Here is a 26,071-nt window from a genome sequence, read left to right as displayed (position 1 = left end):
TGCTCATTAGGATTGCATCCCTTTTTTCTTCTTTTAAGAACTCTTAAATGTATAACTTCTGCGGGTAGCTCTACTGCGTAATTTATCTTTAAATTGGCATTTTAGCATAGATGCAACAATCTGTGGTGTCAACTTGGTCTGCTTATAGCCATGTAATTATCCTATAGCAACTTACAGTATCTATGGGTATAATAAAGCACGCTATGATGGTTGTACATCATGTACACAAAGGTCCCTGAAACACGTTCCTCTCAGAGAAACGGCCGAATGAACCAATCACAGACCTCGTTTCATCGCAGGTACCCGGATGTACCCGTGGGCAATTAGCTACGTCATTGTTCACCGCCGGACACCCGCTGAAAATAAGGAATGGATTTACAACCGCTATTAACGTATTCATAACAGTTTCCAGGTGAGTGTGTGGTTGATTTTTACGATTAAGTGGCACTTTAACTGTGCAGCCGCAGTAATTTGGTCGGCCTGAGCCGCTCAGATTAGTCGTAGTAGTCTTACACCGGTTCTCTGTCATGTCGGAGAGAGAGGCGCAGTGAACGCACACAGCCGCCGGTTTCGAGCCCCTCCTTTCTCGGCTCCGTAGACGTCCCGTTACACGGGCATTGTAAATTATATTTATGTCGAAGTGGAAACGGCTAAACTGCTCTTTGACGTTTAAAGCAGACTGTAACGTTATTCCCCGCCATGTCAGTCGGCTCCCATCGTGCCGTGCTAGCAGCTAGCAGCGTTAGCATCGGTATTGCCGCACGTAACGTTAGCTAGCCCCGTTCGGTTGCTATGTGTAACGTTCGCCGTTTCCATGGTGTTCGGAGCTTCGGGAGCCGCTCAAGCCTTATCCGTGATTCTGTTGCGGACATCGGCGAGACAGGTGAGCTTTTTAATCGGTGTCTGTCCTACCGCAGGGGTTAACGGAGGTTTAATGCGTGTTTCAGTGGGGTTTAGCGGCGCTGCGTGTTAAAGGCCTAGCAGCCTTCTGTTAGCCAACGTGAGCCAGTCTGCCGGAGCAGGTGGGAGGGAACAGCTGTTGTTGTAAACGTGCTTCCGACCAGAGCATTTTCTCTGTCCGGGGTTTGAACTAGTAACGTTCAGTAGGTAACTTTAGCAGAAGTTGGTCGATATGAACATATTAAAAATTCAAGTCAATATATTGCTGATGTTTGCTTTTTTAATGGAAACCTTAGAAAGTGCCCATGAGTAGTGTTTAGATTTTTTGATTGGAGGATGAATAAGAAATGTGTTGATTTGAACTAAATTGCAGTCCCTGCTATGAATAGCTTTTGTTAATTGACACTTTTATAAGTATGATCGGTCAGCTAAGACTTTTCTCCAACATCAAGCAAATGTGGTCTCTTCTGTAGTCCTAAAAATACAGTGCTATGCAGAATAACACGCGACCAGAGTTAAAGGCTGACAGTTCAGACTGCTCCCACTGAGTTTGGTTCATATAAGCTATTTCTATCGTTTGGTTACTTTGTTGTAGAAAGAAAGAAAGAAAATCTGCCATTTAGTTGCACGCTACTGTACATTTGCAGTGTAGGATATCACTGAAAGGGGATAAACTTGATTTCTGTTTTTGATTTTGCAAATGCAGTGGACATGTAGGTTTGACTAAAACTGACTAAAATGGATTGCACTAGATTAGCGGGAAATTGTCCATTTTAGATTTATATATTTGACTGGATTTTTTTCCACACATATGTGGCTACATATAAAGCAACAACAGACATAAGAGAAACTTAAACCTTGAACTTGATCTGTGTTTTCAGCGGCTCATCAAGTTGAATACTTCTTTGTTTACGCCCCTCATACAGCAATGAACAATGACCATAGTTGACAGATCTTCAGAAAAGTCTGACTACGAGTCAGTCGGGTGTAAGCGATCTCCCTTTACCAGTGGAGACGTGGGGATGGATGGCAGCTGTTCCAGCAGCTGGGCAATGGGTCCCACCATGCCCAGCGACTCTCCAAGACTAAAGGCTGGAGGAGGCTGCCTGGGCCCAACGCCTGGAGCTGCAGTCTACAACAGCACACCCTCCTCTGTGGACAGGCCCAAGGAGCAAGGTAGGAACGAGGGCTTTTTTAACAGCTATGTTTGAAATGCATGCGTCTTTAAAGCTGGGAGGAAACTATACGCATTACCCTCCATTTATCCCTCACACAGTAGACCACAGACTGTATATAACGATGGACAACGCGGCTCCACTTCCTCCAACTGTAGAAAAGTGAAGCCAAAATAAGGTAATTTTTGTAATGTGATTTTGCAACCAGAGTGTGCACAATGGTGATTGGGCGGTAAAGTCACATCATCAAAGTAACTTATTAAAATCAAACATACAAGTACAACAGACATCAGCCCTGACATGGAGGGGGGCGGGATTTATGGCTTATACTGCAGCCAGCCACTAGGGGGAGATCGAGATGCTTTGACTTCACTTTTGGGGAGCTGTCAAGCTGTCCATCGTTGCCTACAGTCTTTCCCACTCACTGGAAATGCTGATTTACACCTAGATAAATAATACCAAGCAGCGCTACTGAAGCTGAACTTCTTGCTACCGTTTGTGTATGAGGGTGACGCAACTGGTTTTGTGGGTGTTTTGTAAGTGCTTCCACTGTACTTCCATTCATCAAGTTACATAACCAAGCCTGAGCTTCTCTTGAGCTTGTGACGCATTTGTGCTTTGATATAAAGAGCAGTAGCCTGCCTTGTTTAACAGAAACAAAAGTGAAAGTTTCTTGTCTTTCCTACTGAAGCTTGTTGACAGTCTTACTCAGTAGTCAGGATCACATTATATAACTCTTTAGACTGATCGTTATGACTGGTCCTGAAGGTTCCTTTGCTATGTACTGAGGCATTGTAGCATATACAGATGTCCCTGACCTGGTGAATGCATTGAATCTAATTTTAGTAATAATGTTGACTGTGTGTGTACAGTTGTAAGCAGTGGTGATGGCATTGACCTGCCACAGAAGGTCCTCTATCCTCCGGAGCGACTCATCCTAAAATGGACCCAAGTTCACCGCATCGGTGCAGGCCTGCAGAACATGGGAAACACCTGCTTCCTCAACTCAGCCCTGCAGTGTCTCACCTACACCCCTCCGTTTACCAACTACCTGCTGACACGGGAGCACTCCAAAACATGTATGTTTCATGGTGCTACTTTGCACCAAGAAAGTTTCTGTGTAATTCTCCGGTCATGCAGTAATCATCACATCAATTTTGCATGTATAAGTTACTTTCTTTTGTGATTCATGCGTTACTCATCTTTGTTTTGTCCATCGGTCCCTGCCACAGGTCACGAGCCTGGGTTCTGTATGATGTGCACCATGCAAAACCACATCATTCAGGTTTTTGCAAACTCTGGGAATGTCATCAAGCCCATTGGTGTGCTCAATGAGCTTAAAAGTAAGTAGTTATCTGTATACCTAAATCACTTTTACAAAATGATCACTGGAAATGAATGACAGGAGGCGCTGTGGGGCTGTTTACCTTTTTAAAATTTTGGAGGGAAATTGTGTTGTGGGAGTTTGTAGTGTGCCGTTAAAATAATATTTCACTTTTCATCTGAGTGTTAGTGTGTTATCATTACCGACTTACAACTCAACTCTTTTGTGGGTTTTCTTTCCCTCACAGGGATTGCTAAGCACTTCCGCTATGGAAGTCAGGAGGATGCCCATGAGTTCCTACGGTACACAGTGGATGCTATGCAAAAGTCCTGCTTACCTGGAACCAAGTAAGTTTCATACTTTTCCAAAAGGGTATAGAGGTTATGTAATATCAATAAAGTTTCCCAAAAGGTTAGGGAAGTACTGTACTCTGCATTGTACTGATCCTTTGAACAATCAGTAAATGCCTTACAGTTGAAATCTTGCATAACACAACTGCAATTTCCCAGCTTGAGATCATTAAAGTATTTCTATTCTGTTCTAGTTATATATAGATACATTGAAGTATTCATGTTTTTCTACCGAAATTTATTAAATCAGCGTAGAGCCATTGCCAACTAGGTTACGCGCACGTAGGAAGTCTACATGCATGTTTTATAGATCCTCTGGGTTGGCCATTGTGGCTCTCCATGGACTGAAGATGATTTTAAGAACCTCCAGTATCAAGTCTGTGTGTGTACTGTAGTAACAGGTGGCCTCTCAACTAATTACTCTTGCTCTAATTCCTCCCTTTCTCACTGATGCTCTTTCGGCTACAATATTTTGTGAGTTTTCAGTGCAAGCTATTGTAAAGTCAATTACTTTTTTTCTCTCTCTTTACAGCCAGAAAATATTTGTCTGTTGGATTAATGAGATCTGTTATCTCATGACTCTTGTTGGTTGTTTTTCATCCTCATATTTATCTTTGTGACAGATTGGACAGGCAAACGCAGGCAACCACTTTCATTCATCAAGTATTTGGCGGGTACCTAAGGTCCAGAGGTACGTTAAAAATATTGACTCAGTTTTCTTGATTTGTTTCTTCTACATGAAGTTCATTTTGAAGGTTTTTTACAGCTCTCCTACACTATTAAATAAAAATGTTGTTTTGTTTCAGTGAAATGTTTAAACTGCAAAGCAGTCTCTGATACATTTGACCCTTTTCTGGATATAACTCTGGAAATTAAGGTAATAAGACAAAATTCTCTGTCACTCTTGGCTCCGATATGTCTCTTCCTTACCGCAAATCAGTAATAATCCATTCCTCTCTCCATGCAGACGGCTCCCAGTGTCTCCAAGGCTCTGGAGCAGTTTGTCAAGCCAGAACAGCTGGATGGAGAGAACGCCTACAAATGCACCAAGTGAGTTGTTTTACATGCAAAAGGAATTTACAAAAGATGACGAGAACGAGCCTGTTTATTTTTAGTTTTTTAATGTATTTTCCAGCTAGCTAACTGAATATTTATTCCCCTTAGGTGCAAAAAAATGGTTACAGCCTCAAAGAGATTTACCATTCACCGTAGCTCCAATGTGCTCACCCTCTCACTCAAACGCTTTGCAAACTTCAGTGGAGGCAAAATCACAAAGGTAGCGTGACGTGTGGATTATAATATCCAGAACCAGGATTTATTATGACCGTTTGATTTGATATTAATCAGCTGTTGTTTTTTTTGTCACCAGGATGTGAAATATCCAGAGTACCTTGACCTGCAGCCCTTCATGTCTCAGTCTCAAGGGGAGCCCCAGGTCTACGGGCTGTTTGCTGTGCTTGTCCACTCTGGATTCAGCTGTCATGCTGGACACTACTTCTGCTATATTAAGGTACTGGCACTCCTATCAACCACTGTCCTAATCTATCAGGGTGCTGGTGCTGCTGCTGCTTCTGTCGAGCACATGTGCACAGCAGCCTTAACAGCCATTAACAGCTGACCATAGTAGTTTAATGCAGAGTTCCTACTACAAATGCCTCTCAACAGGCTGATGTCTTGACTTTGAAAATGTTTCACCATGTTGTAAGTGCAAACAAGTATATAAATGTGATATTGTTTTGTAACAGTATGTATGAAAATACATTTATATATAATTATATCTGTAATTGACAGTTAGTTAGTTGTTTAGTATATGAATTGTTAGAAAATGGGGAACAATTTGAATCAGTGTTTCCCGAATCCCAAGATGATGTCTCCTAAAACATCTTGTCCACAACCAAAAGATATTCAGTTTACTGTCATAGTGAAACTATTCAGATTTAAAGAGATACTTTACCCATTTTACAGCCTGTCTCTGTGCTGAATGGAGCACAGGAGCATAGTGATGGGAAATGACACATTAGGCTTGCACATGCTCCAATGCTCTGTTCTGTGGGGCCACTGAGACAGGCCAAACACCCGTTGTTGTTGTTGTTGCAACACAATGGCCACGCATGACACAGACCTGGATGAAATGGGTAAAGTATCTCTTTAAGGAGCTGGAATCAGAGAATTTTTACTTTTTGCAAAATACTTGCTGATTAATTGAATGCCGGTTAAAGAGGGTTGGGTATTGGTCAGAACTTTTTTTTAAATAAGCAATTACTGTATTTAACAGTTCAAAACTGAGAAAAATAAAAATCTGAAATGGAAGATAATGAAAATTCTGTTAGCTAAAGATGGTAAAAACCTGCCAACTCTGCTGTTGTTTCCCAGGCAAGCAATGGACAGTGGTATCAGATGAACGACTCATCTGTGTCTGTCAGTGACATCAGGTCTGTTCTCAACCAGCAGGCCTATGTCCTTTTCTATATCAAGTGAGTAAAGTATCATTTTGAAAGGACTTCTACAAAGTATCTAAAAGTCTTAAAATCTTCTTACTTGTATAAAATGTTTCCTTTTTTGCTAATGTGCCTTTCATTTGTGTTACTAGGTCCAGTGATGTGAAGAAAGCAGGGGACTACAGCCACATGAGCCATAACCCCGGCATCCCTGGTCAATCATCCCCACGACCGGTGGTGATACCACGCATCAACACCACCGTCCACCACAACAACAACATTGGCTTCATAGGTCCCCAGCTGCCACCGCACATGACCAAGGTACTGCAGTCTTGCTAACATCTAAGTACTGGTGACCAAACATGGTTCAATGGTTCAATAATGTTCTCTTTTTCAGATATATGGCCAACCTAGACACTCAAAACATGTCCTTGTGTCTTTTTTGTTTCCTCAGCGCACTCTCCACGTTAATGGCAATGGATCTCTAAGGGACTATCCCACCAACTCCAAGCCCAGCACCAGCAGTAGTGTTGTGGGAAAAGCTAGCCATGGTCTGGCCTCTTCCTCTTCTTCCATCTCTCACTCAATCAGCCGGCCCACAATGATCCCAGACCATGACAAGCGCCAGAAGCTTTCCTTCTTCATCGGACAAGGCAAACAGAGCCGCCCGTCCTCCTCCTCGTCCTCTTACAGCCAGCCGTCCTCTGCCAGCAGCAGCAGCAGCAGCAGCAGCAGCAGCAGCAGCTGCTCCTCCTCCTCCAGCTCTTTATCCTCCTCACAGTCTACCTCAGGCGTTCGCTTTGTTCCACGTCAGCTTAACCACGTTAACGGCACGTCTTGCAGAAACGGGGATCACCACACAGGAGGGAATGGAGCATCATTTTTGGTGCCGTACGGCCAAGAGTCTTCAGAGGAATCGGACCAGGAGAACTGTGGCACTCTGGATAACGGCTGCTCAGGCAAGTCTCACTTTAACGGAAACAGAACGGGAGAGATCTTTGGTAATTCTTCTCAAGCCACCAATGGAGAGTCAGGAGTGTACCACAACGGTAACGGAATAAATGGACCAACCAATGGTGTCTCTAAATCCAGTCAAAATGGGCACCATTATGGACACCACAAAGTGAATGGACACAACACCCCTGATAAAGTAAGTGATGTGCTTTCTGTTCTTGCCATCTTTTTATAATATATTTCATTTATGTACAGTAGTTTTATGTTTAAATTAATAAATAAATGATTCATGTCTTGTTTTTGCTCCTTAGATCCCCAGCAGTAATCATGGCAGTTCATCCTCTGTGGCTACTGTTGCTACTAATGGACTAGACGGTGACCATAGTCAAACAAGGTAAGATTAGCACAAATGGGCTGAAAAAGTTATTGCTCTCTCAACCACATATTGAGTAGTTTAAAAAATCTTGTTTCATTAGTGGGTTTAATGACTTAAATTAGTTCAAACACTACTCAAACAATATTTATATGCTTGCATATTCTCTTTGTTTATTTCCAGCAAAGACACACATAATTCTGCCTCATCTCAGAACATCCATCCTGCTGCCAGTGAAAGCGAGCAACTGTCCACTTCTGACACAAGGGCTAAAACTGTGTCTGAACCCCTTCCTGAGCATATAGCATCCTCCGCTGTCAGCTCTCCACCGTCAGCTATCCCTACAAAGACCGATTCTATCACATCTAGAGAATCTGCTTCCTCTTCTGCCCAGCATGGCAACCCTGCGGCCTTATCTACCCCACCAGACTGCTCCCAAAGCACCAATGGGGGGACCTCTGGAGCGTCACAGAAGATCAGCAGAGGTGTGGATGTAGCAAAGGATCTACTACAGACCAGCGATCCGTCAGCAGGTACTGAAGGACACACAGACGCTAAGGAGCAACACCAGTCCAAGGCCAGTTCTAGAGGCAACGAAGGACAAACCTCCCGAGAGAAGGAGAGAGACAGACACTACCGGAGCAGAGACAGGGACAGACACGACAAGGAGAGACACTACAGGGACAGGAGTCGAGAAAGTGACAGTGATCGTTACCGTCACAGAAGGAATTCCCGAGATTCCCGCCGCAATTATCGCTCGGACAGGGATCGCTTGCCCCCTCCCGATCGTTCCCACAGGGACTGGGAGTTTGAGCGTCGCTCAGAGCGGCCCCTTCCCCACCCCAGGGAGCGTGATCGGGAGAAGCATTACCACTACTATCACCACAAGCGGTCCAGAGAGGACCGGTACGCTGAGCATAGGGGATACGGTTATCCCTCCCGTGAAGAGTCCTATAATCGCGGGAGGTGGCAGCAGGAGAGTCGCGAATCCCGGGGGATGAAGGACAAGAGCAATGGCAGGGAGAGAGACTATTATCTTTCAAAAGAGGAAACTTCTTTGCCTGCCACAGATCCAGAAACCTTCACAAGGTCCAAGGGCTCGCCCCCTTGGCCTCGTCTCACCACGTTTGAATCAGCTCCAAACGGGGAGGATCAGAATCACAAGAGGACTGCTGGTCCACCGAGCAAGGAGAGGGATGACAGCTCTGAAGCCCACCACTCTAAAAAACACAAAAAGAGCAAGAAAAAGAAGAAGTCAAAGGATAAAGATAGACACCGTGAGAGCGGGTGAGTAACCCTATCTTTGCCTGCATACTAATATATCACCATCAACACCCACAACATAACTTTAAGTCAACACTGATGCATAGCCATGACAAAATACTGTTTTTACTGTGGTTTTAGGAAGGAGGAAAACTTTTTTTTTCAGCTTTGTGTCATTGTAGTGGGTCCAGATGAACATTGTGTCCCTCCGTGTTGCCATGGCACCCAGAGCTTCCCGCTTACTTTCAGACGGGGGTCTTCTCCACCTTCATGTACCATGTTGTAATCATACAGAGCTGGCTGAGGATCGGCAAAGTTTCCCCTTTAGCGGAGTAAAAACAAACTGCGATGTCGGGCGAAGACATGCTGTCTGTGTGTGCAAACACAGCTTGACACCGGCATTAGTTCAGCCCTTGGTGCAGATAGGCTAATCATTAGCCCCGCCGCGGCGCTCAATCAGGAAACAGCAGTTTCATGTCACAATGGACCCAAATTTGGAGAATAATCAAAGTTTTCTGTCTTTCCCTAGAAGCTCTGAAGTGGATTCAGACAGAGCCACTGAAACAAAAATGAAGAAGAAGAAAAAACAAAGGCAGCGGGACAGCGAGGCCGAGCAGTACAGCCCAGGAGCAGCGAGGAGTCACAAGAACAGAAGCAGCGAGGAGAGGGAGAGCCGCAAGCGACGTTACTACGACATCAAGGACGCTAAATATGACAATGGTTTTTACCCAGAAAAACGCCAGCGCATGGACTACACCGACGGCAGTCATGACCATCTACTCCCCTCCAACCACACCTCACCCACAAACGGCTCAAATCACCACCATGTCAACGGATACAAAGGTATTACATGTTGTTTTCACATTCAAAGTCATTCTCAAAAATAACCAAAATTCTGACATGAATGCTGCTGCTGTGGAAGCCTGTCAATTTAAAGTGTTGATCCTGTTTTGCAGGAAACGGTTACAGCCAAACCAACGGCGTCTCCCACTGATTCTCCAGTGGCTTGAAACACTGACTCTGTGAGTGGGCGCTCTTCTAGTGATCTTCACAGTACGCTCGCGTACAGTCAGCGCTAATGAACAGTAGGAGCTCTTGGGTACAAATATTTGAGGTCACAGCTCCGCAAACAAATTGTATGGAAGCCTCTTCTTTCTCATTCCAGGCGCATCAACACCATTTTAACAGCAGAGGAATGACATCAACAACGTTTTTGACGTGGTGCTTCTTCATTGGGAATATATTGTATTTTTACCACACACAAAAAAACGTGTTTTAAAGGTTCGGAAATCATTTTTTAAGGCATTGATTTAATCGCCGTAATTCTCCTAACTATGAGGAAAAAGAACTGTCACCCGCTGAACATTTATGATGAAAAATATTAATATATATATACTTGTATGAACCGAAACAAAGCTTGGAGCTCAAACATCTCTGCTGCTCAGTGGAACTCAGGACTTGAAAACTTGTTAACATCCATCGCGAAAGGGAAATGGGTTGCAGACAAGAACAGTGAAGGCATCACGCCGGCTGCAAGTTGAAGATGTCACCATATCAAGAGAGTGGCAGTGTTTTTGAGTTTTCTTTGATCCCACTAGGAGCGGACAAAGTAATGGAGGGAGATATTTATGAACGAGACGGACGAGTGCAGTGGTGAGGACTGATACCTCCACATTAACCCTGGACAGACTTGAGGACATTTCCCAGCTTTTTTTTTTTTTTTTGGTTTCCATTTTTGCTCTGAAGCCTAAGATTCACTCTGTCATTTTTTTAACTTTTTCACAGACGCAGAATTTCCTCCGGATCATGTATTTCACTCCTCACATTCTTTTCTTTAAAAAAAAAAAAACATCAGAAATTTGTTATCATGTGGCTGTGGACCATTTGTGTTTGCTTTTATTAATGAAAAATACAGTTTGTGTCTTCTAGCGTCATAAAAAATACTGTGAATTTAATTTTCAACTGTACTATCAGTTATTTTTATACGTAAAAATCCTGTATCAGGGTTACCAGTAGATGTTTCATTGTTTTGCTTTGTTTTTAGAGAAATCCATGTTAAGTTTGACCATATTCTCTGGACAAGTGTTGGGAATGACTTTGGTTCGCTTCTGTTTTCTGACCTATAGACAGAAGTTGAAAAACGGCTGTTATACCTTTTTAGTTTAGCATGTCAGAATTTCTACGTTGTATAAGGTAAAAAGCCTTAAAATACATTTGTTAATGTCAGAAATTGTAATTTGTTCTTGGTCTTTGACTTTGTTTACAGGCTGCATTGAAACAAATGGGGGGAAATGCTGATTGAGATGACTGACAAGTTGCCAGGGATTTTTGAAAAGCTCCTGTTTGCCTTTGTATTATATACAGTACTAGGAATAGATTGATTGTATACGAGCCTCTTGATGAACAAACCCTCCACTAGAGTTAAATTATGATGTAGATACGTTAAGTGTGGGTGGAGACTGATGGCACTCTTCTGTATTCACGATTAGTCAAATACACACACATTTCTAGCTATTGCTGAGCGGCTCAGCTGACTATATTTTATTCACAGCGCTGTTTCACTGTTTGAAATAACCAAAGACCTGGCAAAGTAAGCAAGTCAAACTCCTTTCACTGAATTCACACGCACACAAAAAACGTTTCTGATCAGCATGGCATTTTTATTCAAAGTCCTCATCAAAGTGTTCAGGAGCTGTTTTCCCAAACTAAGATCAAGCCATAAAAACTCCAGTGAAAGATTAGGCGCTTGATCTCCGTCTGGGCAGAAACAGTCCTCAGATTCCAGTCACACCAGTTTTGAAAATTCCATTATCTTCCGTTTCACCTTTTTCCACAGTGTTTTGAACCCACTCATGTTGTATACTCTATCAGCGTAGTGATTTTTTCTTTCATATAGCATCATGTATTATCTGATCTTCAGTAATAACAGTGTGAGGAGGTTTCACTGCTCTGCTAAGAGCCGCACAAAGTCCCTCTTCCACTCTTGTAAACGGTTAGCTGTTAAACTAAGAAAGGTGAACGGGTATAGGCTACGGCCATTATGATTTACATGCTACATAAACAACAAAGAAAGGAGGGGAAAACGGTATGTACATTATATTCTATACATGCATAATGTAAATCGGGGGCTGCCTCTTTTGTTAAACAAATTAAGAAAATAAATACTAAAGAAATGAACTTGATTACAGAGGTGGATTTTCAATACATAAAATGACAATTAATATAGGATGTATATAGCTTTTTAAAACTGTGGCCACTGTAAAGAATCATTACACTCAATATATGTGAAGAATTATTCCTCAGCCTGCATCAACTCCTTTGCCTTCAAAGAGGAAATAAGGGTGCATTCTGTAAATGAAGTGTACGAGTGTGTTTGCGTATACAGATGCAGTCGCTTGAGGGCTATAAATCAGACCAGCTGATTTATAAGCGTGGGGCTTTCTGTGGCTGCAGGATACAAAAACGTTGTCAGAAGGATGTGTGAGATAAAATGTTGACTGGCATCTGGGAGTCCTTGTTGGCAGATAACCAAGCAGGCAAAGGAATGCCATATGTTTCCAAATCCTCCTTTCAGATTGTGTTCCTGATGTGTCCAGCAGAGGGCGATCTCGCCACACTGCAAAGATTTCCCTTGATTGCAGTCATGGCTGTAGTCCGTTATTTTGTCCGTTTGTTATCATCCAGCTTGGTAAAGATTTTGCATACTGTTCCCTCTTCCCTTATTAAGTCTCATTCAAATGGCACATCAGTGTTCAGAGTCTGTGCCGGATGAAATAACAAACCTTCATCAACCGAGAACTGAGGTGTGGACAATATTCAGGTGGAATGAACCTGATCCGTTTCAATCCAAAAAAACACCTCCCGCCTGCTGCTCGTCCTCCAGTCCTGAAAGAACAAACGGGGTCTTCATACCCCCTGTGACATTACACACACACATACACACACGAGGACCCCGGCTGGGCGCAGACATGGTGGCGATGCAGGTGTGGTTGAAGGTGCATCATTTCTTATTGGCTATCCTCCGCTTCCTGGTGGCGAGCATGTCGTAAAAAGGATCCCTGCTGATGCTTGCTCTGCAGGAAGAGGAGAGAAAGGAACGGATCACTGATGGGCTCATTACGGAAAAAGATGCTTTTTTTTCTTAACCAGTCGAATCTGTTTCTATAGAGAGAAGAAAACTCCCCCTGCAATGCAATAAATATCTCAACGTATAATTATTCAGAGCAAAAATACGACACACTTAGCACCAAAATGCACCCGGTAATGCAAAAATGTTTTGTCAACAAGTAAATTTAAAGGTCCCATATTGTAAACATCATGTCCTTTTTGATTATAAAGCAGGTGGATGTGCTATATAAACACTGTAAAAGTGTCAAAACGCTAAATACACCGAGAAATATACAGCCTGTATTCAGAAATCGTGTCTTTAAACGAGCTGTCAGGACGTCTGTACAGTTGTGATGTCACATCTATACTCTCTCTCTATATGTATATATATATGTATATATATATATATATATATGTATATATGTATATATATGTGTATATATATATATATATATAGGTAGAAAGTGCATCTATGGTGCTGTTACAGTCAATTCCCGGCTGCAATGAAGCGGACAGCCCAGATGCAGAGGACCAAGAAACGCTGACCAATCAGAGCAGACTGGGCTTTTTCAGGAGGAGGGGTCTTAAAGAGACAGGAGCTAAAACGGAGCATTTCAGACAGAGGGTGAATACAGGTATATTCAGACAGACAGCATGAGTCATGTGTTGTTCTAGTAGAGACACAAAATCACAAGTATTTGAAATCTGACATAATAAGGGACCTTTAACCTGGTCTCAGAGGAGAAAGCTGAAAATGAAAATGTCCACAGGAAAGAGCAACAATTTTTGATAAGTGATAACAGTTGCCTCTTCACACATCCAGCAGACATGAAGCAGCATTTCTGGCTCTTTAGCTGCTTAAAGCTCCAAAATGTTCATGAGCTAGTTGCTAAGTCATTTTTTAGTGGCCAAGTACCTTAAAGGTTCTCTGCAGCCTTCCATGTTAAAATCAAAGCTCCATAACCTAAAGTGTCATCATTGACACACTGGGTACGGGAATAACGCTGAGTAACCGGCAGCCTTCCCAGCAGCAGAACATGCTGAGGTGGCCAGTCTAATCCGTGTGTGTGTGTGTGTGTGTGTGTGCGCGCACAGAACAGTTGCCACAAGAGCAGTTTCCAGCCTTGCAGATGAGTCAGGTGGGACCACGTGGATACACTGTGTGTGTGAGTGTGAGTCTGCCGACCACAGGACAGTCTGCCGCCCCAGCAGCTGACTCAAGTGAGAGTGTGTTTGAGGCAGCGCAGCTTTGTCCCGCTGAGTCCAATCTGCGATCTTTATTGTTCCAGCAGTGACCGGAAAGAGAGTTGACATTATGATGTGCAACTGGACCAAAACACTTCTGGTTCACACTTGTGCTTTTTTGCACTAAAAGCTCCGAGGCCTGCTACAGTAGTGTGAAATGTGTAGCGTCATCTGAAAGTCGACTGACTAAATCTCCCAAAGAGACCACCTCTCTGCTCTTTCCAATCACTTTCCCTGCACGTGGATCGGCCTCACCCTCAACAAGACTTCCAGTAACTTTAGCCAAAAAACACATCACTTTCATTTAATGGATACACATATCAATGCTAAGTGGGTTTTTTAAGATCATTAGAGCATTGAAGCATTGTGTAATATGATTTCTGATGCGATATTGATCATATTTGCCGGTGAAGCTGCAGCTGAGTGAAGGATAACCAGCGAGCTGATCAATTACCCACTGGGCCCAATTTACTGCAGCACCTCACTCTCCTTCTTAGTTAACAAGGCAACGTTTGGAAATGACAAATCAGGTGTAAGGGCTGCCAAACACTTCTTCTGAGAGCACAGCCAGGCATAGTGCCTGAGTGTGTGTGTGTGTGTGTGTGCCTTTATGGTCTTGCTGAGCTCTAATCAAAGGGAAGTGAGTTTATCCAGCAGAGCAGAAATCACCTCTGAGTGTTATCTGTGTGGAAGTGTGAGAAACAGAGTGTGTGTGTGTCTGTGCTGGTCTGCACATTTGTGATTAAGCACAGCTCTGTCAGTGTGTGTGTGTGTGTGTGTGTGTGTGTGTGTGTGTGTGTGTGTGTGTGTGTGTGTGTGTGTGTGTGTGTGTGTGTGTGTGTGTGTGTGTGTGTGTGTGTGTGTGTGTGTGTGTGTGTGAGTTAGTTTCTCGCAGTCAAGGTCAGACATGAGAAAGTCCCACATGGGAGCAGCCCGGCGTTGGCTAAGTGCCCTCTCCGTGTAAATGGATCCACGCTAACACGAGCGTCCCTTACTTGATGGATTTGATCCACTCCTCCTTCTCCTCCGGTGTGGGGGCCGATATCCTGTACACCACATGGTTTCCCTCGACAACGCGCCCGTCCGCCTCCGTCTTGCAGGCTTTTATCACCTGACCTTTGTGGTTGGGGTTGTAGAGCTCGAAGCAGTTCTGGGGAAACAGGCAAACAATTAATATGCGCGGAGGGAAAAAATGACTGCCTGAATTTGAAAGAGATGAAGATGGATTCAGAGGGACTGGAGTTGCTGCTTACAGGTTTCCTGGGTTCGTCCACCTCTCTGATACTGAGGTTCTCCAGAGGAATAATCCCACGGGGCTCTTTATCCTGGAAACATACAGAGACAACTCAGCATCAATTTATCACTTATACAGCACATGCATTTCTCTTAAGGGCAAAATCAGTGTGTAATGAAGGTGCAATGACAGATTAATGAAGAGAGGATCCAGCCCAGATAACATCACACACTCTTTGAAGAAACCGACTGAATTTTGCTTTATAAAAGAATAGATTGTTGTCAAACCAGTTGTGATACCTGTTAATATTCATGGCTGAAAATGAAGTCATGTAGCCTCTTGTGCTGTTGCTCATATTTATAAGCTATTGAAGCGTGGTTCGAGGAAGAACCCACTAAAGGAGTGGGAAAAATTCAAAGAAGACATATGCTTCTCCAGTGAACAATCTTCCTTTGCATAGAAAAGAATAAACATATTAGTTCATATCAATCGTGAACTTCTAGACATGAAATCTCCTACTGATATACTATTTTAATTTTAATTAACTTTTCATCAAGCATCTGATCCAAATTTGAATGTGTGCAATATTTTGGTTAATGAGCAAATACCTGCAGAACTCACTGGCTCGCTAATTAGCAAGATAATGAACATGGTAAACATCATACCTGAGACTTAGTCGTGTTGTTTTTATTGTCATTTTTGTGTTGAAATATGTCGTAAATGACCAATTTCATTACAAAGCACACAGCACTCATATTGTCAGTATTCAACATATGTATACAACACTGTTTTCTCCACATGAGGCTGGTGAAGGAAAACTTTCCCCAGTAAGGATTTTATTATTTAAACAGTCACAAATGTAAAGTTGTCACAGAGTTGATGCAGTGGAAGTGTTTTGATGCGACATGCAGCACCTTTCATTTCCACTGCAGAAAGGAAAGTATTTTAACTACATTATATTGAGCCTGGCAGCATCAAGGTAAAAATCGACGAGGTGATAAATCCACACTTGAAGTTTTTTTTATTCATCCTGGTCACGCAGGGGACAGCACCCGAGGGACACATAACCCTACACTCCCTACATCCTCCATCTTCCGTCCTCCAGTGACTGCTCTTGTGTCTGCGGGGCCAGATGTGAGGGGGGACCTTGAGGAACAGCCTTGTGTCGTGCCTGTCATCTTCCTACTAATGAGGGGGGCACAGCAGGGGGAGGAAATGCCCTGGGACGGCTGCTCACAGCCGGCTGTGTGTGTGCCTGTTATGAGTGTGTGTGTGTGTTCCCCTGCTGCAGCGTGCATTTCTGTGTGTTGAGGGATTTGGGGAGGGGGGCTCTGGGGTTAAGCATGGGGTGCCAGGCACAGGGCTGGCTGGGGGAGGCACTTGGCTTGTGGCTTAGCAGGGCCAGATGTGTGCCATAGACTTTGCAGATGTTTCCCATGATGCCTCATGTTAATTGCTGGGGTGAGGTTCAATTAGGTCAAAGGGGCTGCATCTGTTAAAGAGCAGAGCTGGAAGGCAAAGACCTCTGTATTTATGTGTGTGTGTGTGTGTGTGTGTGTGTGTGTGTGTGTGTGTGTGTGTGTGTGTGTGTGTGTGTGTGTGTGTGTGTGTGTGTGTGTGTGTGTGTGTGTGTGTGTGTGTGTGTGTGTGTGTGTGTGTGTGTGTGTGTGTGTGTCTGTGTCTGTGTCTGTGTGTGTGTGTCCAATATTGGATTTTACATTTTAAAATGTAAAACTATATTTATTGAGATTCTTAAAGGAAGATTTTCAAATTTAAGGAAATATACTACTTGCTTTTTTTAGAGTTAGTTATATGGGAAGATGGATGCTACTCATTTTTGGCTAAATGTGAAACAACAACCGGCAGCTTGTTTGCTTAGTCTAGCATAAAGCCATAAAGCCTGGAAATGTATAAACCTGTACAAAAAATAAACAAAGTGTAAAAACAAAACCAAAGGGGTCATGTGCTAGAAAAGTTTGTGGAAACAGGAAATTTTACAGATTACGAAAACTAACATATAGTTGTTTTGGGGTCTTTTTCCCCCTGATTCCAGTCTTGCTCAGCTAAGTTAACCGTCTACTGGCTTTAGCTTCATATTTAGCGCACAGGTGGTATTAATCTTCTAATCTAAAAGAAAAAGAAAATTAACAAATTTGTTTTATAACCATACTATTCTTTTAAAATCCACTCAGATCAAATGTTTTTTTTCTGTTGGTAATCTGCAAATAGATAAATATTTGTGTAATATCCATAACAACAAATGAACCCAGACTGAGTCGGTTCTGTCCCACATGAGAACATATCAGACCGCCAACTTACTGTTGTGTATTCAAAGTAATAGAGGCAGTTGTCGGTCAGAATGAACCACCGTCTCTTCCACGTCTTCACCCTGCCGCCTGCGGAGAAAAATAAAACCTTTGAGGTCAAATTGCAGAGGCAATGGTGTTTGTGCATGTAGAGGCTAACCTGCAGGAGACCTCAGCTCCACGTGCCACATCTGGTTCTGATCATCAGCCCTCCTGCATTATTAGGCTCAATCAGAGGCTGGATACCCCCTCCAGCACCCCCTCCCAGTCTCAAGAGATGGATGCCTGAGGGCTCTGCGGGGCTTGTGAAAACTGTTCAACACGCTGTTACCTTCCAGGAAAAATCCCAGATATGCACACACCACATACACGTGACAACTAAAGCAGGAGTGCACTCATCATGTCTGACCAGATTCTATGAGCTTGACTTGGGAAAAGTCTCTGCTGATATTTTAAGAATAAAAAAACAGAGGCAGAAGAACGACTGTTGTAGAAAGGGTTTGAATTAGATGTAAGTGAAAGAAACACTTTCTTTTTTATGAAACAATTAAGCATCTGAGTGTAGGAATAATAAAATGCTATCTGCTCATAAGAGACTCTCCATCTGCTTCCATCACCAGATAAAAGAAGATTATTTGGGATTAGTGGATTGTCTGTTAATTACACCGTCAATGATGCAATTTACCTATGTAATCCAAAAAACATAATGTGGCTGTGTCTCCAATATGCGCTACATAATAACATGTTTGCTGACTTTACAAAATGAGCACAAAGCAGCTGTTACTGATGTAATCAATATGTAATGTTCACTTAACCCAGATTCTCACTCTATACTGCTAGCGAGAGTAAAAATCCAACGCTTTTGTTTATTATTTATGAGCAATGTTTACTTTCAGATGAACCGGCTGCATTTTACCCATTAAAATGTAATGAGGATTTTAAAGACAGTCTACTATTGTTGGGTAAATACAAAATATACGTTTTACAGTTTTACAATCAACCATATGACTGTTTATCCCACTTTGCTGTATGTTTAAATTCAGCCTCGAAACCTGACATTTAGTATTGTATTTTCTCGCTGAAAGGGAGTGCAAATACATGTGCACAAGTGTCAGGGAGTTAGAAGAGTTAAGCTCAAGAATTTTCATTTATTCAATGTCTGAATCTGAAGTCTGCCACAATAGTGCGGACTGATTGGTCATTTATGCAATCTAAATATTGATTTCATGGTATGTTTTCGAGTTTACATGCCGAACACTTTGCTGAGACAAGCCAGTCGGGGACATGTCCGGTTATAATGCTTTGACATCTCTTTGTTCCGGTCACATCAGTTTGAATGAAGGACAGGAAAAAGTGTTTGCATCCGCTCCTGTCTCTTCATTATGTCTCTGAATACAAGCTTGGCTGACCTCAACAGATTTGCTGTTTTGAGACCCCTCTGCAGATAGTATGTCTTCTGAAATATACGTCTAAATAACTGTATTTCATGACATGCTGTTCACACTGGATGATGATGGATTCGGGCATAGCTGCAGCTCAGTTTTGGTTGATAAAATGTAGTGTAATGAGATCTTGTGGAGTTTCATAGCAGTGCAGCAATATGTCATATTGACCAACATGACAGGCCAGGCCATGTACTTCATTCAAACTAAAATAAATTCTAATCTCATTAAGTAGGGAATCCTCTAATAGCTTGGAATTGACTAATGGGGGAAAATTGGACCTAAACTGATGTGGCAAGTGCAGCTGGTGGGATAGAGAGCAAATGGGAATGGGGGAGGGGAGGGGCTAGTACAGGAAGAGAAGAAGCAGCAGTGTGAGGTACTAAGGCCTGTAGGACAAGAACAGAGGCAGAAGAATGACAATAGGCTTCCTTTAGGTAGTGCATTCCCACAGCGCAGACTCAAGCAGCATATTCACTAAAGCTGAGCATGTGCGTTTGGAAGATAGCTACACAGGAGCTGCATGACGCGCAGGGCTGTCTCATATGGTACAGAGCATGAGGTGACCTGTTTAGACAATCTTCGAGAAAGCAAACATTATTTATGTAGGAGCAATGCATGTAATGTTACTTTGATAAAAATTCAAAGCATGCGGCAGTTTGTTAGCATTAGATTTAGTTATTTGGTTGACTTGCTAAAGATCTCATATGAAATGTTGTGACTGCACAGCTTTGAAGAAAAAGTACGACATTTTGGGTTATATGCTTTTTATTTCCTCTCTCTTGCCAAGAGATAGCTGAGAGATTGTTAGCACTCTCATGCCTGTACGCCAAACACGAAGCTAACATTACGGACAGTAGCTTGATTAGCTTAGCATAGCACAAACTGGAAGAGGGAGAAGAAACACATTATAATTAGTGAGCTTTATAGAGGTGCTGGCAGGCAGATATTGTTAGCTTTGTATAGGGCCAGGCTAGCTGTTTCCCCGTTTCCATTTCTGTTATTGTGCTGTGCTAAACTAAGCTAAGCTAATATAGCAGCATAGACATGAGTGGTATCCTTACTCCCAGCAAACATGGAAAAAAGAGCAATTCACGAAATTTTGCACTATTTCTATAAACAAGTGCTAATTCAATGACTTGTATTGACCAGAAGTGGATCCCAAGGGGGAAGCACCCACTATCTCTGCATCCTTATGCGTGTACTGCAACTACAGTAAATAGCCTACAGTAGGTCAGCGTAAAATAAGGTTCACCTTAATTTTTGCTTCCAAATAAGAGGCTTAAATAACTTAAATTAATGCAGGTTTGTTGCCAACGTGTCTGATTCAATTATTAGCTTATGGCTCTAACATATGTGACCTTCTTTATCTGGTAATCATGGTACATTTTTGTGAAAATACGCTGCATAATAAAAGGGATGTGGCGATTTTTGCTGAGGCTTCTTGGGATAAACATTTGGGCTTTGCGTGTGCACCATCTGAGACGCACCCTCTGCGTCATTCGGCCTCCTCTAGAGCCACAAGAGGAATGCAGCCAATCCCCATGCAGAATGAGAGAGATCACTGACCTCCAATTCGCCTTGCCTTTGAATGAGATAACCCATCACATCCCGATGCTGTTCTCATTTGCCCAATAACAACTCTAATACAATAAGCCAATTAAATGACTAGCGGCTAGCATGTTCAGGGGCCAGGTGTGCTGAGGAGATAATGGCAGCCAATGCCAGTGTGAGGGAACTCTGTGATGAACCGGGAGGATGGAGGAAGGAGTGTTACCTACCTCCTAATACAGAGATTTAAGAAGGAACAGCCATCACAGAACAGAATGAGAGAACAGAATAAAAAGGTGAAAGGGTGAAAGGTTAGAAAAAAGGGAGCGAGGAACAAAAAACACACAAGGATTTTGAAAGACATCACAAGTACAGAGATCCCCCATGCCAAGAGAGACGGAGAGAGAGAGAGAAGCTGAAAGTGTATTCACAAAAAGGAGCATGCTTAAAGTGAGAGGAGAAGAAGGAGAGGAGAGACCATACAAGACCAAACGAAGAGGAGTATACACGAGATGACGGACGAGGAAAGAAAAGACACTTCGCAGTTGTGGCAACCTTATCTAGCACCATTATGAAAGTAGACAGATTTAAGGCAAAAATGGGGCTGCGTGAGAAATCATGAGCTAACTAAAAAAATGTTGTAGTGCTATTTAATGTTGCTACTAACATTACAAGGCAGAGGTTTACAATCTGTGACTTAGTAAACACCAGTTTCTTGAGAAAAGTCAGCTCTGTTAACATGACTTTGTTAACTAGCTAATTAGCCAGCAGGGGTTCAAGCATGTTGTGTGTTCACACTGGGAAAATTACAACTGTAAGTCAGAGCGTCATTTAAAATGCCAACATGTGTCCTATATGCACTAAATTTTCAGTGTGGTGTTGATGCACAGTTTTGTCCCCCAATGCAGAGCTTGCAGCTAAAAACAAGCCATGCTAACGTCTCTGTGAGGCTAAAGTGTGATCAGTAAATGTTCACATCAGCATGCTCACAATGACAATTCTAACATGCTCATGTTTAGCAGCTGGCAAACACCTGGGGTTGAATAACCAGCAAAAACAGGAAATAAAAATACAAAAATTGGTGTTAGCATCAGCTCATGACATCTGTCAACATACCTCCCAACACTTCTTGTAAGAATGTTAATACTAGAATGAACAGGGACTTAATGTTTAATCCACTGAAATTGACAATTTCTAAGTAACACAATCAGCTATTGTTGCCCAAGAGGTGTCGACCTCCAATATAGTCGCCTAAAAGCCAATCATAAAATTGATATGCACAAACATACACTGCTCATCAAAGTGATGTTGAGGACAAATGATAAATCAACATAATCAAGGTTACTTAAATGCACGTACCAAGCTTTAAGAGCCAGCCTTCTCTGTCGGGGTTGAAGAATGTGTGCGTCAGATCGTTTCCATCATCCTCTGGGATTTTGAAGGGCTCGTTTTTGATGCTGTCGTAAAGGTTCTGCAGAGAGGGGAGGGAAACTATTAATCAAACAAGGTGAACAGTAAGGGAAATAGAGTAGGCGTGACAGAGCAGTGACAGAGATCAATCACCATACACACACAAACAAACACACAAAACAGACAAATCTTCACCCTGAGAAGCTCCTCTGGCAGATCTCCTCCTTCATTGATTCCTCTGTTCATGGAGATAAAGCGCTCCACAGGGGGCTTGTCTCTGACGTTGGGGTTATGGAGGCTGGTGTTCAGCATGATGATAGCAAACGACAGCACGTAGCAGGTATCTGAGAGCAACAGTAAGGGATTCGAATAGATCAAAATATGTACAGTCCAATTTCTCAAAGTTTTATTTTTCATTTTCTACCATGGACATTTACTTTGCACATTAGATGTTTAACCATATTGTTTTTAGAATGTGTGGTAACATTTTAGGGTTTAGGGTTTACGGTTATATTTAACAGGATGTCTTCATCAGCATACGGTGACATTTTGTGTTGTGGAAAGAGAGCCCTATTTTTTCTAAAGGTAGTTTATATTTTTTTGTTAAGAATGTTTAGTGGTCCGAAGGGATGAGAATTTATATCTAAATAACGATATATATCATAGTATAGCATTTTTTCTGGTATTTCAATACACTCTTTATGTGAAATAACCACATGGCAAAGCCTATTATTGTAAACTCTCATGTGAATTAAATACTTGACAAATGAAAAGTACTGAGTATTTTCTAATTTTATTAAGAAATTTAGTGCAAAATTTACATAACGTGCAAGTGTCAGAACGTAAAGCGTCGTCCAAATGATGTAAATATTGATGTAACACAGTCCAGAAGCTGGTTTTCAAACATTTCTATAGAAACAATATAGAAAGATATACATAATACATATATTGTCATATTGTCCTAGCAAGAAATAGACAGAGAAAAGACCGTGGAAAATTGTGGAAATGTTATTTTACTAGTGCATTGAGACAGGGGTTTTCATTTTTTTTTTCTGAATTTGTACTGCATTTGTGTGTGTGCGTGTGAGCGTGTGGGAATAAGTAAGATAAAGAGTAACAAGGGGAGGCAGGGCTTTAGTCTCTCCACTACGAGTTAATGTTCAGACACACACGGGCCAGTGGCTGCGTGTAAATGAATCATTCATTCCACTCTGTCTGACTCCTCTCACTGACACACTTTGGTCCTGGCTGTCCTACACTGCCTATTGTCTAGCCGCTAACACACATTCTCTATTAAAAAACAAGAGGCGCTTTGCAAACAGTTTGTAACACGGGGCAAGATGTGCTGCTAACTGCCAGAGGAATGTCACAGAGTAATGAAAAACCGAATGAGCACGGTGAAGCACGGAGACGGGTTGTTCATTCCACTGGTGATTAGAGATCCCGGATCATTTCATGTTTTTATGGGCGGTTGCTGAAACACACACAGATCTAAGCTGCTGTTCTTCCCTGCACCCACAAGCATGCCTGACTATGCACAGACTTTCAGCTTGTTGCTCCCTATCTTAAAAACGTTATTTTAAACCCTTGCGTGTGGCATAACCACCGTACTTTATTACATTTTATTTGATCAAACTTGAATACGCTAAACCTGAGCAGGCAAGCCGATTGATCAAACTTGGAGCGTTCAGGCATGCCCCTCAAAGATCTCGTACACAATATGTTGCTCTATAACTTCTTTAATTATTGAATGACTCTTGTATTTGTAGGCTTTGTTTATCACAAGACCATGTATCACTCAGCCAGGTTGAGGTTTTCTTGAATAATGGATGTCCCTTGTTTGTTGCTGCTTGTTGACTCTGAACTCTTCTGCTGCAGTGAGCTGTGATTTGTAGTTAATCCTCATTGAGCTTTAGTTACAGTAACTCTTATGGCTTAATGATTGAAATGCATTGTAAAAAATAAAAAAACAGGCCATCACTCAGTGCATCCTAGACCCTCAGGCAGTACTTCTGTTGGCGCATTAGGCTGAACTGCTTATCAGTGCATTGACTTTGTCCGACATATTGGATTTCACACTTTGCCTTTATATATCCCAGGGGGGTTCGCCATTAAGGGGTACGGATGAAGGTAATGGATTAAAAGCTTAGCTAACTAAGGTAACTGATTAAATGGTTAGCTTAAAGTAACACTAAAATAAAAGTAATGAATAGTTAGCTAAAGGTAATGGATTAAATAGTTTGCGAAACCATAATGGATATATTATCTATAGGTACTTTAATAAGAAATAATTAGCTAACCTGAAATTGATAAATAGCTCAAACACACCTTAACACTGACTGTTAATTTGTATGGAAAAAAAACAATACAATAGTCACTTTTATATAATAAATACCCATAAATGAAATCCATTTCAAAATCGATTCAAGTGAGGAGTGAAGGGGGCTCTGGAGCTCAACTGACAGGCTCATCTGTGGGGGAACATGTGGCAAAAAAAGGGCTGGGGACCACTCAGTTAATCCTGCTTTGTGTCTGACCTGTTGACTGAAAGACCCCGGGATTGCACTGGCAGTACCGCGACGCAAACGCTTCCATCATACGGTCGATCTTCTGGGCTTCACCTGGCAGTCGGAAACTCCACAGGAACTGCCTACAATTAGAGGGGAGAGGAAGGGGGCTTTAATTTGTGATGCCTCGTGGTGCACATGACACAGATGTTGCAGCTTTCTTCTGCTCAATATTTGAGTTTATCGTGGTGCTGTACCGTAGTGCTTGGACTAGATTGAGGTCTGCGAACTCGTGCAGCTCCACAAAAGCCTGCAGCACCTTGATGTTGAAGTCGTCCCTGGTGGAAAAAAATAATTCAGATGAGAAAATCAGATTTCCAATACTATTCTGAGCCATTCCTTTTTCTTTTTTTTAAAAGTAAGATCACTTTGAACACATTGTGAAGAAGACAGGGTGGAGAAAACCATATTTCCTCCATGAGAGTATTTCTCAACCTGAATTCCTGTTTCTCAGCATTCCTGTCATGTTTGTAACTTTATTCATACCGGGCGCTGAGCGTGGAGCCTGGAAGCAATTTAAACAGCTGGCCGATGTTGAGCGTTTCTCCACTCCAAAGGGGGGAAATGGAGCGTTTGACTGAAGAAAAACAGCTAAAACCAAACCGACACAGGCTCCTTTTTTGTCAGAGGTTTGTTTGACCATCAGAGGGGGTTTTGGTGGAAAAGTCAACAGCTGCTCTCAGGCTGCGGTCACAGCTTCTCTGATCATGTTTGTTGTACGCCAGGGGCCACGATCCTGATCCCATATCGTCTTTGTTTTGTGTATTGTTCAAATGAAGCCAGGAATTTTTAGACTTAGCGTTTTGTGTTGTGTTTTTTTTGTGGAAAGGTTTAGAAGAGTACAGAGAGCACTGGCTTACAGTAAACAAAAAATAAACTTCTATAGCAATAACAGTCTTGGATTTATTTGGACGAGGACTTGGGGGGTCTATACTGGCATCTGCAGACAAATGAAAAGAATCCTGTCCTATGAGGGTTATATAGAAGGTTATTGCTATAGGTACATTTATTACAAAGGATCTTGAATGCAGCCTGCTGTTTGTATATTTCTATTTCTCAATGTGACATCAGTATATATTGTATGTGACAAACAGAGCTGAATTATACAGGAACAATAAAGAGGTCAGGTAGCGTAATTTAGGAGTCAATCACCCGCTGAGCCTGCATACATCTCCCACTATCTATCCTCCTTCTGGCTATTTTTCTTATTCTTTCTTTCCACATGTTCCTCTCTGTTTCCCTCCTGTTCCACCCCCTCTTCATCTCCATCTCTACTCAGCATGTAATGATAGGTTCCAGCTCCTTGCATAAGCTCAATTAGTGATAATTACTGAGTGTAAACCCTCGGCCTGTGTTTAGTGTGATTTCCGCTGGGTAGGTGGCCTCTTTGATGATGATCCTCCGTGAATAAAGCCAACAAGAGGAGTCCCCA

General features: G+C 42.3%; 2 protein-coding genes across 2 annotated transcripts in view; one reads left to right on the top strand and one right to left on the bottom strand.

Annotated features, from left to right (window-relative positions):
- Positions 1 to 1,835: 1,835 nt before the first annotated feature.
- Positions 1,836 to 10,563, top strand: usp42 (ubiquitin specific peptidase 42; the record flags this gene model as incomplete). The annotated part of the gene is made up of 16 exons (XM_083932294.1): positions 1,836 to 2,076; positions 2,948 to 3,154; positions 3,308 to 3,418; positions 3,647 to 3,746; positions 4,373 to 4,440; positions 4,556 to 4,626; positions 4,717 to 4,799; positions 4,914 to 5,025; positions 5,119 to 5,259; positions 6,123 to 6,223; positions 6,340 to 6,508; positions 6,642 to 7,337; positions 7,453 to 7,535; positions 7,698 to 8,801; positions 9,307 to 9,620; positions 9,734 to 10,563. 16 exons carry the CDS (start codon positions 1,836 to 1,838, stop codon positions 9,769 to 9,771), a joined length of 3,639 nt encoding a protein of 1,212 aa, XP_083788420.1. The 3' UTR covers positions 9,772 to 10,563.
- An 873-nt stretch (positions 10,564 to 11,436) lies between these two features.
- LOC310960574 (cytohesin-3-like) overlaps positions 11,437 to 26,071 on the bottom strand; it is a 32,570-nt gene continuing 17,935 nt past the window's right edge. The window contains exons 6-13 of the mRNA XM_083932300.1: positions 24,837 to 24,917; positions 24,610 to 24,722; positions 22,268 to 22,416; positions 22,022 to 22,133; positions 17,683 to 17,759; positions 15,383 to 15,454; positions 15,125 to 15,279; positions 11,437 to 12,850 (exon numbers count right to left, since the gene is read on the bottom strand). Of these exons, the coding sequence (XP_083788426.1) occupies positions 12,778 to 12,850; positions 15,125 to 15,279; positions 15,383 to 15,454; positions 17,683 to 17,759; positions 22,022 to 22,133; positions 22,268 to 22,416; positions 24,610 to 24,722; positions 24,837 to 24,917 (832 nt within the window). The 3' untranslated portion in view covers positions 11,437 to 12,777. The remainder of the gene's footprint in view (positions 12,851 to 15,124; positions 15,280 to 15,382; positions 15,455 to 17,682; positions 17,760 to 22,021; positions 22,134 to 22,267; positions 22,417 to 24,609; positions 24,723 to 24,836; positions 24,918 to 26,071) is intronic.

Source organism: Echiichthys vipera, assembly GCF_963691815.1.
Source record: "Echiichthys vipera genome assembly, chromosome: 18".
NCBI classification, from domain to species: domain Eukaryota; kingdom Metazoa; phylum Chordata; class Actinopteri; order Perciformes; family Trachinidae; genus Echiichthys; species Echiichthys vipera.
Note: the sequence above shows the minus strand (reverse complement) of the source record. Positions and strands in the feature narration are given on the sequence as shown.